The sequence below is a fragment of the Hemibagrus wyckioides genome, linkage group LG09 (assembly GCF_019097595.1).
Source record: "Hemibagrus wyckioides isolate EC202008001 linkage group LG09, SWU_Hwy_1.0, whole genome shotgun sequence".
Taxonomy (NCBI): Eukaryota; Metazoa; Chordata; class Actinopteri; order Siluriformes; family Bagridae; genus Hemibagrus; species Hemibagrus wyckioides.
In genome coordinates this window covers 28,984,387-28,996,062 of record NC_080718.1, presented here as the reverse complement: position 1 = coordinate 28,996,062, position 11,676 = coordinate 28,984,387, and the positions used below count along the sequence as shown (strand labels likewise).

At 42.0% G+C, this 11,676-nt stretch overlaps 1 protein-coding gene across 1 annotated transcript in view; it reads right to left on the bottom strand.

Moving 5' to 3' along the window:
• Window positions 1–1,074: 1,074 nt before the first annotated feature.
• LOC131359915 (deleted in malignant brain tumors 1 protein-like) overlaps window positions 1,075–11,676 on the bottom strand; it is a 29,803-nt gene continuing 19,201 nt past the window's right edge. Inside the window, exons 18-27 of the mRNA XM_058400060.1 lie at window positions 9,533–9,680; window positions 9,231–9,415; window positions 8,933–9,031; window positions 8,763–8,798; window positions 8,514–8,652; window positions 8,194–8,405; window positions 4,016–4,191; window positions 2,551–2,942; window positions 1,350–1,594; window positions 1,075–1,109 (exon numbers count right to left, since the gene is read on the bottom strand). Coding sequence (XP_058256043.1) covers window positions 1,075–1,109; window positions 1,350–1,594; window positions 2,551–2,942; window positions 4,016–4,191; window positions 8,194–8,405; window positions 8,514–8,652; window positions 8,763–8,798; window positions 8,933–9,031; window positions 9,231–9,415; window positions 9,533–9,680 — 1,667 coding nt within the window. The remainder of the gene's footprint in view (window positions 1,110–1,349; window positions 1,595–2,550; window positions 2,943–4,015; window positions 4,192–8,193; window positions 8,406–8,513; window positions 8,653–8,762; window positions 8,799–8,932; window positions 9,032–9,230; window positions 9,416–9,532; window positions 9,681–11,676) is intronic.

Below are 11,676 nucleotides of genomic sequence, written 5' to 3'. Positions count from 1 at the left end.
TGAAATTTTCGTTCATGAAACACAGCAGGAGTGTTAGTTAATCCATAAGGCATTACCTGGTACTCATAGTGACCTCTTCTGGTGTGGAAGGCTGTTTTCCACTCGTCCCCCTTCCTAATCCGGATTTATTGTAGGCACTACAAAGGTCTAGTTTTGTGAATTATTGGGCCTTACAGAGTTGTACCAGTGGCAGGGGATATGGGAATCAAACTGTGATAGAGTTTAGGCCCCAACAGTCAATATATCACTTACATCTAATAAAACCTAAAACCTTCTGCAGCTTTTATGGTCACATGCAACTCTATAATGATGCTGATCTATCTCTAGCTCAGAAACAAAAAACAGAAATAAAAAGTCTAAAAATAATTATAATTTCAAGGGTTGTTTTGAGTTGACAGTTTTTTTGACTCTGACAAAAAGCCATTGTTATAATATGAATGAACAGCTCTATCTCTCTCTCTGGCCTTAATATGAAACAGTCACTGCTTTAATAAAAATGTTTTTCTTTCTTTTTTAAACATAGGATAGAACTAGAACTTTCTTTTCAATTTTTTGTTAATTTTCAAATTTTGTATTCAATTCTGTGATTTGCATGTATTATATTTTTTCATGACCATGATACCTATGGCATAAAATTGACACCATATTCTGAGACAAATCACAGTGATAACCATAAACACAACATACACAGCAACTTCTAACAGTAATGTAAAGAAATGTAGTGTTTGCATTATACTTTGTGATTTCTGGTAAAATGACAAGCTGTGGTTTCTTTTGTAATACTTTATAAGAGACGGACTGTTTGGAGCTGCTATAATTGAAAAAAGGGAGAAAAAACTAATTTGTTTTGTTGATATTATGCAGTGTTTTCATGTAACTATAAATGTATAAAATTCTCACAGGCTCTGCTTCATTACACCATTCTGTTATTGATTAACGACACCACAAACTACACCACACCAGTCTGCCTTTGAAGAATGCTTTAATAAAGGATGGTTAATAAAATGATTCACTGTTAACTACAATTATTTTATATTTTATAAAATAAATGATCAGTTATCTTGAGTTCACTCCTCATCCTTCTTTTTTAGCCACAGCTTCCTCTGGATCTGTAAATATATAAAAATGTTTTAAATACATCATAATTCTGTTTTTGTGTTTATCACAGTTTCTGATATATGTTATGTATATGACATACTTAAATTTCTGTCCACCTTGTGGTTTTGCTACAAAATTACAGGATTGTCTTTTTCACTTGTATAATAAGAGTCTTTCATAGTCTCTGCTCTGCCTGCTGAATTTTTCTATTCTTTCTATTCTATTCTTAGATTCCTAAGTTGACCTCTGACCTTTCAGAATGATTGGCCCAAGGGTGAGAATTTCAGTGTGGTGATCAGAGATCAAGCTTCGTTTCTTGCGGTAACGACATCCTTGGCGACAACGTGAGCCATAGTCGTTATCAGCGCAGATTACGACGTCGCACCTGAGGAACACCTGGTTGTGTGTGCGCAGGAACATGAATGCATGGAAGCTGAACTGAGCAAAGTAACGATCTCCATTTCTGTATATGTATACCATGCTATCTCTTCCACACCTGAAATGATAAAGACAATAATAAAAATAAATATAGAATGAATAGAGACTGCATGTTCCATGTCCTACTATATGTAGTGATGCCTGACTATTAGAGAAAAGCACTCGTATGAATGAGTTTTCAAATTGTCAAATTTGATGTCAATGAGATGTCAAATTGTGACATCTTCAACAATACAATGCCACTCGCATTCCTAAGCAGCTCTGGCACACCATGGATGCGAGGAGGACTACCAGTGTAGGACAAATTGCTTTAGCCTGTGGAAGGGTAGGAGGAGTTGTTTTAGCCAGTGGAAGGGTAGGAGGAGTTGCTTTAGATAGTGGAGTGGTAGGAGAAGTTGCTGTAGCCAGAGAAAGGGTAGGAGAAACTGCTTTAGCCAGTGGAATGGTAGGAGACATTGCTGTAGTCAGGGAAACTGTAGGAAAAGTTTCTTTAGCCAATAAAAGTGTAAGAGAAACTGGTTTAGCCTGTGGAAGGGTAGGAGAAGTTGCTGTAGCCAGTGGAAGGGTGGGAGGAGTTGCTTTAGCCAGTGGAAAGGTAGGAGAAGTTGCTTTAATCAGTGGAAAGGTAGGAGAAGTTGCTTTAGCCAGTGGAAGGGTGAGATAGGTTGCTGTAGCTAATGGAAGGGTAGGAGAAGTTTCTTTAGCCAGTGGAAGGGTAGGAGAAACAGGGCGCTAAAAGTCAATTATGGTGTTGAACCTGTGTCTTTCAATTATGGATGAATTGGAGGTCTACTTGGCCCCAGACTGTAGAGTCATTGTCTAGAACAGGGGTGTCCAATCCATAATGGTCTGGTGTGGATGCAGGTTTTCCTTCCAATCATGCAGGAACCACACCTGATTCCACACATTTAATCAGACCTTGGATGTCAATATACTATGAAAAATATTGCAATCATGTGTGTACTATCAGTTCTGTGTGAGCTTGTTACATTTGTGCATGAGTGTGTGTTGTACCCATTGCGTATAAGGTCGTAGTTGCGGATGTTGAAATTGTTGTTGGGGGAGGCCACACAGGTGTCGATGAACAGGTGGAGACTTGGGTCTGCTCGGGTAAGCTGCACCTGGACGTACAGTTCCTGATTGAGGTTCACTCTGTAAGGAGATTCTGTGATGGGGTAGGAAAAGCTGGGGGATGGGTAAAAGGACATGGTGGTGTTGAACCGACCCGTTCCAGTGATGTTTGCATTTGAAATTTCTTTGGCTTCATAGAGTGTACCGACGGAAGCATCACGTTCCATGACACAGCTCACAAACATCAGGAATTGTCCATTATGTCGCGTGATCTCGCCTGACATTGATTGAGCTGCCCGAACATTGTTGGTGTAAATAATACGGCCATTCTGGGTCTAGGGGAAAATGCACACAAATAAGTGCATATAAAATTTAGCACAACTAATGTTTGATAGACAATGTTTTTGATTTGTCCTTAATTTGGCCTCCAATTCCCAATCCTTCGTGTTCTCATCTAATTTATATTATAGCATCTACAATATAAAGTTGGATAATTATGCACAAAATTCATAAAATGCAAGGTCCATAACATCTTTATTTCTTTTACCCACCACCTTTAAAAATGTGTAAAATCTGCCAGTCCTTCACTCTTACTCTACACATTCAGGATTCTCCTCCATTTTTTTTTTTTTTTACAGATTTGTTACTGTCCTGCAAACCCACCACATCCCTGCTGGATTCCACAATGCAGCAGATCTTCTGACAAGACCTACTCACCTTCATTCCTTTATCATCAGTAACTCCAAAGCATCTGGTTATATAACATCAGCATTGAAGACATCAAGATTTATTTGCATCATGGAGAAACCCCACTTTAGTGTCCTCAGACATCAGCTACTGACTGATATTCATTGATCCACTATCTATCAGTCTAACCCAGAATAACCTCCAAAATCCTACATAGTTTGGCCTCAAAGTGGCACACATTCCTGAAAAGCTTTTCGCTAAAGCATCAATGATAATCAGTCATCAGTTCTCATCCTCTTCAACACATCATGGCAAAGATGGACCATGATGGACCCACCATCTTTCAGGGTACTACAAAGGCTTGCATCAAGGTTTTTCTTTGTCTGGGCACTCGGTGGTGGAACAAACATACCTGGCGGTCCAAACAGCTGCATCACAGTCTGTCTTTGAATAAATTCTAAACATCTGTCTTTAGTTATTTAAAAGTAATAATAAATAAATAAAATAATAAATCCTCATCATAGTGCACTAATGTCCCCAATTGGGTTTTTAGACTAATGGTAAACAATTTGTTCAAACATTTGTGGACACTTGACCATCCACACACTTTTGGCCATATTGTGCATCGTGGGTAATTAAATACCTGATATGTACATTGTGCATTGGAGGACATTAACCTACTATAGTATGAGATACAGTATCATATAAAGCATAGCATTACCCTTCTCCTGGTGCTGCAACTATTGAGCGGAAAGTTGAAGGTTACATAGGTGTAGTCAGTTGAAGGTCTGCAGCCATGGTCATCCAAATAAAGGTCATGCCAGTTGAAGCCCAATGAGTCCAAATATGATTTTTGGATGGCGATGTTCATCCAGTCAGAGGAGCAATCCACTCTGCCTGTGTAATTATAAAAATAATAATGCCACAACAAATAAAATCATGGCTCCTGTTACTTTGCAGCCATCAAACTCCCAGCAGCCACCTACAGTAAATCACTGATCTTTTGATCAATTGAATTTTGGACACATTACCAAGTACAGAGTTGTTGGTATGGCTCGACTTGCTTTACAACTGCCTTTGCCAACTCAAGATCAAGTCTTACAAGGTTGAGGTCAAGCCAAGATCAAGTCCAAAAGAAAGTGAGTCAAGATCAAGGCCAAAAAGCATCAAAGGCTGTGGCATCATTGGGAATTGTACTCATGATGATAAATGGATGAATGCTAATCTGTTGCTCTCCTCAGGATACTCATAAGGCTGTTTTCTAGATGAAATAATTAGGTATCATTAAACTTGTAAAAATCAAGATTACTACAGAAAATCTCAAGACCAGACTTGAACCCTACAAACACATATAATATCTTGAGCTCAAGAACATGTGTTTTAGTACTCTGGTATCCCTGGCGAATGAAGAGATTGGACATTTCCTAAGGTTTCCTTCTTGGTCCATGATCAAAAGGCTGGGTGCTGATCCACAATGTACTTGATTCCTATTGTGTTGGTACTTTGTGTTAGTCATGCATGCAACCCTAGTCATCCAGGCCCACATCTTAGGGGGAGACCTAGGAGAAGAACTGCTCTCTAGGTAGAAGAGGAGGCACTTCAGAGGGCGATTTTATCATCCAGAATCAGTATCTTCCTTATGTCCTAGAACTCAGATTTGGCCATTTTTTTCATTGATTGATTCTCTGATTTTGAACTAGTATGCTCTTCACATTTTCTCTTTGTTCTTGCTTGTCTTTGTTTATGCTGTTTGTTTCCCTGACTGTTACAAGTTTTTTGAGCATGACCATTTGGAATACACCTTTATCCTATTTATGTACACCAGGTTACATATGTAACTTGTTCCCTAAGAAGGGAATGAGATGCTGCGTCCAGGATGACACTATGGGAATGCTTCTCTGTGGAAGTCGTGTCTGAAGCTCTGTGTGAAATCATGCAGATTTATCTGCTCAGGCAGGTCACATGATGAAACAGAGCACACCAGCAAGTGCGAACGGACACCCAGCGTGTGGCTTTCCCTTCTTAGGGAACCAGGTTACATATGTAACCTGGTGTATTTCCCTTTCGAGGGAACTCAACGCTGCGTCATGGCTGATCTTATGGGAATGCCAATACCAACGCCACCACATGCCAGGAGATGTCTGTCCTGGAGGTCGTGAAAGAGAACAAATGAGCCAGGAGCAGAGCATCACTAGCCCTGTAAGACCCAGGACACAGGAGTGGGGTCCAGGTCCAGGTCCAGGTTGTAGAACCTGATAAAGGTGTGCAGAGAGGACCAACCTGCCAAGGCACAAACATCTTGGGGAAAATGCCTATAGCCAGTGTGCTGTAATCCCTAGAGGTGAAGCCACACAATGCACCTCATAGGCCCAGGAAATAGCTACCACTACCCAGCACAAGGTGCTGCTTGAGGCAGAAGAAAAGGGAGAGGACATATGTCTTGCACCTGAGCAAGGGGCATAAGTCCCAGGAACCCAAACTGGGCACAGAATGTGCAGTCTCTCCTGCTCTGCGAACTCGTGGAAAATCTGGATGACTGGCTTACAGCAGAGCCATTTCCAGGGTCAGAAATCAAAAAAAAATCTCTCCAAACCTCATTTGGGCAAATGGAGTCTAAGTCCCCCTCAGGGGCCAGACCAGAGGTTCTAAATATCAGGGTTGGGGTGGAGAATCGCCCATGCATCTGAGAGAGGAGGCTCCTCCTGACAGGAATCTTCTAAGGAGCACCATCCAGAAGGGAATAGAGAAAGGCACAGGGCACAGTGGGTTGACTCCTCAGAGGCGAACATAGCCAGTGCTACCCAGCCAAAAATTGCCATAAGCATTCCACCACCTACAGGTGGAAATGCCAGTACCCCAAAAGTAGCCCCTGAGTTTCAGGAGAATGTGTTTCAGCACTAGAAATATAGCCTCCATCTTCAGGCAATCTGTGTGCAATGAGAGACAGAAGCCCTCCTAAATGCCTTGGGCAGGGTGGCCATCTAGGGCCACTCCCCAGCCCGAGAAGGGGGCGACCATCAAAAGAGTCCTGCAACAAGGACACGCCCTAAAAGTGGGATGCAAGGTGAGAAACTGGGGTGTGTCAACATAAGAAGGGTATGAAGCTTGTAATGCATAACTTTTGTGACCCTGAAAAGGGTGTCTGTGGGGGTGAAAACCCCTGCTCCTGAGCCAGAGTTGAAACAGGATGAAATTCCCCAGAGCTGGAGACAGATATGCCTGAATCCAGCATCTCAATACCTGGCTGCCACTTCCCTAAGCCAAGATGAGCCATTCATCTCGATAATTAAGTACATGGAGGACCCAGGGTGCAATGAAACCAGAGCAGCCTCAAGGCACTCTGTAAGGGTGAGCAATGAGACTAGGCCTAAAAGGAGAACCCGGCCGTGGTACACTTCGCCCTGAAAGTGAACCAGGGGAGTCTCCTGGGGTCTGGCAAGATGCATATGTGAAGATATTCACCCTTCATGATTATTGTTGCAAATCAGTCATCACAATGACCTTAAGTGTTAACATCACAGACTTTTTTCAGCATACAATTTGGAGAACACAGATCTAAAACCAAAATGTGCCAGCTTGACCTAGGAGGGGAATGCACTCTACAGCCCCTTTCTCAGATGTGAGAGAATTTCCTCATGGAAGAATGAGGTTCAGTCTGTGTCAAAACAATGGAATCTATAGCCTTTTCCCCCACAGAACCCATTGTGATGCACCCGGCAGAAGCTTCCACACTGCCAGGTGGTCCGAGAGAGGTGTTAGTCTCTCTCTGGTTTCACCTCACATAGTGCCCTAAAACAACAAGCCGGCAGGGCTTAACCCAGGAGCTGGTATACGATAAGGCACGGGAGCATGGGTGGTCATGACTGAACCCTGAAACACCAGAGGTGGCAGGGTAGGCAGCAGTGGAAATAGTCCTAAAGGGGCATCCCTGGGAACCCTAGCCCTCAGGCATTAGGATTCCTTTCTGGCCCACGTGGTGGTGAGGGTTGTCTTAGGCACAGGCCAGCCACCCAGATTTTACTAGCCCCTAACTGTGGTGAAGGAGACATCAGGACGTCTAAAATAAAGGTTTTGTCCCTTTTTTAATCTCTGCCAGATTGCTTCATTGTGACAACTAAATGCAGTCATGAAATGGCTGATGGCATGGGCCGTCTGCTTTGTGGCACAGAAGGCTCAATGAGTGGGAGAGATAAGCGTCTCTTCAACCCTAGGCATTGCCACATACCTCTGTTCAAGTCTACAATGGCTGAATAGTCAGCATTGGCTGAGGTGAACAATCAGTCAGAATAAGGATTATTCTACAACCTCAACTGTTTGCTCCTCATTGCCCTCATCAAGCTCCTCATGAGTCCAATCTAGATAGCATTATATCCTCATCTAGGTTGGGAGAAATCCCAAAGCGAGCCCCCAGAGCTGAGGCAGAGGTATTAGAGTCAGCTGAGAGGACACAAGGGATTCAAAGTGTGAGTTGTCCCCCAAAATGTAGCAGGGCATGCATGCACACACTTTCTGAACATGCCATCTTTCCTAATCTTTTATATATACTACTAATCTTCTTTTTCCCTAGTCTCAACAGACAGAACAAACAATCGACACAAACATACACAGTGCACTCTCCTGAAGACAAAGCTGGAGTAATGTTATGTAAATGCCGTTTTATGGTCTTGCTGGCATGGCTCCATTTCCTCACATTACCTACCTGAGCCGATAAATGATTTCATACAGAGTTTCAGACACAACTTCCAATTAAAAGAGTTCCCATAGCATCAGCCATGGCACATGGTCAAATTCGAAAGAAAACGAGATTACTAAACCTTGCACTTGCGTCCTATCCTGACATCATGACAGTCGGCTCGATTGGGTAACAATAACACAGCAGGTTTGTAGCAGACTGCTTACCTGTGTTGGGGCTGAGGGAGGAGCTAAAGAAGGCTTTAAAGCCACGCCCAACCCCTGAGTAGTCACTCCTGAACAGTACGGTAATGAAGGACGAGGACGACTGGAAGTCCAGATGGTTTGTGTCATTGTGACAGAGCTTTCCTAACAAGTGGGACCCAGTGGATGGACCATCATACACATTTACATAATCACAGTCGCAGCAGCGGTCCAGACTAAACCCACACACCCACACACACACAAATATAGGTACAGAGGTAAATATACAGATAGATTGGAATTTCAGGTAAATAGTGAAATGAAAATTTGGGAAATAGTCTGACTCAAAGTCCTGGAATGAGAGGAAGATGGTCTGTCCTGCTGGAGCCTGGAGCTGCCATACACAGTACGCGTTGTCATGGTAATAATCAGGGTAATAAGGGCTGAAGATGAAGCCTGAGCTGTAGTAACTCCCCCCACAGGCTGCAGAATAGAGTTAGTTATTTATTTAGCCAGTCAGTTGCTTAGTTAGTTGGTTAGGTAAATTGAATTCGCAACACACATGCAGATGCTAAGTAAGGTAAAGAGCTCACTTGGTACAGGAGCTGATCTCTCATAGGAACAGTAATCTGAAAAATAAAATAAATACAATAAGCATATTTCACACCCCAAAGTCTAGCATGCTTACTCAGACAGACAGATTGAGAGACAGACACTTAGGCAGACAGACTATTTATAAATAATAAATGCTCATGGTAGTTACCATAATAATCATGACAGCATCTTCCGTATTGTTCACATGAACTCTCACAGGAGCATCTGCTGTTGCTGGTGCCACATCGGCCCATGCACATCGGAGCAGCTGTACACACACACACCCACACACACACCCACATACACACAGTCAAATATTAGTCATATAGAAACTGCATATGACTCCAAATATGGACATGTGGCTGTGTCATTGCAACAAGCAGGTTAATGTGTGCCGATTGGATAGATTAGCTTTGCTCACACAAACACAACCCCAAACTAAATTAAAATAATCTGAACACACATACATTTGAAAGACCATTGAGCCCGAAAGCCTTGTCCAGTCACGCTGCCGTCAGTGGAGAAAACGACTGTCATGTATCTGGAGCTGGAGTTGAATGAAGCAATCTGATTTCCTGTCACAGAGCCCAAAAGTGAATGCTGTGCAGTTGGACCATTGTACACGTGAATGAAGTCACAGCATGACTCCATACTATAGAACAGCAAAAAAAAGAGGAAAAGTCAGCTTAGTATGATGTTATGAAGCTAGCTTATGGGTGTAATGGTGTAATTCATTAGCAAGGTGAAGAACAGGAATGTTATTTCTTACTCGACAAATGTGAGGTTTAACGAAACCACTTGCAGGTCTCCAGCCAGCAGGGTCCATGTGCAGCGTGCATTATTGGGATAATTACTGGGGTATTGGGGGCTGAAAAACTCCCCTTGTGACTGAGTCAGATTTCCTCCACAAGCTCCACCTGAAAAAAACACACATCAGTATTACTGTAGAAACACAAAAGCAGTTTAATCATTTTGTTTAAAATTGTTAATATTTGTTGTTACAATGCCAAACATCTATCTATCTATCTATCTATCTATCTATCTATCTATCTATCTATCTATCTATCTATCTATATGCTTAGTTTTTTGTTTGTTTATTTATTTCTATATTTATTTAAAAGTAGCATGTAATGATGTGTCTTTACTTACAGTCAAACTTACTGTTTCACTGTGGAATGTCAGTGAAATGAGTTAGTTCCTGTTGTCACTTACATTATAGCAGCTATAAACAGTTAATCCCTCAGCAAACTCACTTTATTCTCTCTGTTATGATTAACAAGTGTCATAACTTCAAAGGTCACTGACCCACCTGACCACCAGAGGGAACCCTTGCCAGAGTTCTGATCACTTCCGGGTCAAGGGTGACTTCCTGGTTTTTAGACATTTTAAGCCATGCTCAGGCTAACTTCAGTGCAAAGTATTGTTAGCTCTGCTACGTACCAAGCCATTGTTCTTTTGCTTCCTTGTTCCTGCTCTCACTGTGAATGACCTTGCCTGTTTCTGGATTACTGCCTTTCTGTTTTGTAATTTTGTGCCTTTTTCTGTGCTGATTGCTATTTCTTTCTGCTTGTTCTTGTCATTGTGATTTTGCCTGCCACTTTGACTTTGACCATTTTGACTGTTTACTCTACTTGTTATTAAACTGCAAATGGATTAAATACCATCTGCTCCCGTGAATTCAACACCATAAGACAAAAAAGCAGCTTATAAAAGCATTTAAAATGCTTGGGGAGGAATTCCTCTGTCCTAAATATGTTGTAAAGCCTTCCTAAAACAAGTTACAGCTTGTTAGAAAGCACTGATACTGGAGACTTCTTCCACATGTTACATAAACATCTCTTCACTCTAGCTGCATTAATGTTAGAAGTCGCAGTGAATGAGCTTTTACTACAGAATTGCAAACGTATTAATATACACACATACTTTAATATAATGCTGTGCTACGCTCAGAGCTGCGGTTATAGAAAATGAATCAACACCTTTTGGCCAATCAGAATCCAGAACTCAGCAATTCTGTGATGTAAATATGACATGATGTATTAATACAGTGAGTGAAGAAATGATTTGATCCCCTGCTGATTTTGTATGTTTGCTCCTTGACAAAGAAATGACCAGTCTATAATTTTAATAGCAGATTTATTTCAAGAGTGAGAGACAGAATAACAACAAAAAAAAATCCAGAAAAACACTATTCAAAAAAGTTATACATTGATTTGCATTTTGATGAGTGAAATAACTACTTGACCCCTTCACAAAACATGACTTAGTACTTGGTGGCGAAACCCGTGTTAGCAATCACAGAGGTCAGACGTTTCTTGTGGTTGGCCACCAGGTTTGCACACATCTCAGGAGGGATTTCATCCCACACCGATTTGCAGATTCTCTCCAAGTCATTAAGGTTTTGAACCTTCAGCTCCCTCCACAGATTTTCTATGGGATTAAGGTCTGGTGACTGGCTAGGCCATTCCAGGACCTTAACGTGCTTCTTCTTAAGTCACTTCTTTGTTGCCTTGGCCATGTGTTTTGGGTCATTGTCATGCTGGAATACCCATCCATGACCCATTTTCAATACCCTGGCTAAGGGAAGGAGGTTCTCACCCAAGATTTGACAGTACTTGGCCCTATCCATCGTCCCTTTGATGCAGTACAGTTGTCCTGTCCCATTAGCAGAAAAACACCCCTGAAGCATAATGTTTCCACCTCCATGTTTGACTATGGGGATGGTATTCTTGGGGTCATAGGCAGCATTCATCCTCCTCCAAACATGGCGAGTTGAGTTGATGCCAAAGAGCTAAATTTTGGTTTCATCTGACCACAACACTTTCACCAAGTTCTCCCCTGAATCATTCAGATGTTCACTGGCAAACTTCAGACGGGCCTGTACATGTGCTTTCTTGAGCAGGGGGACAATGG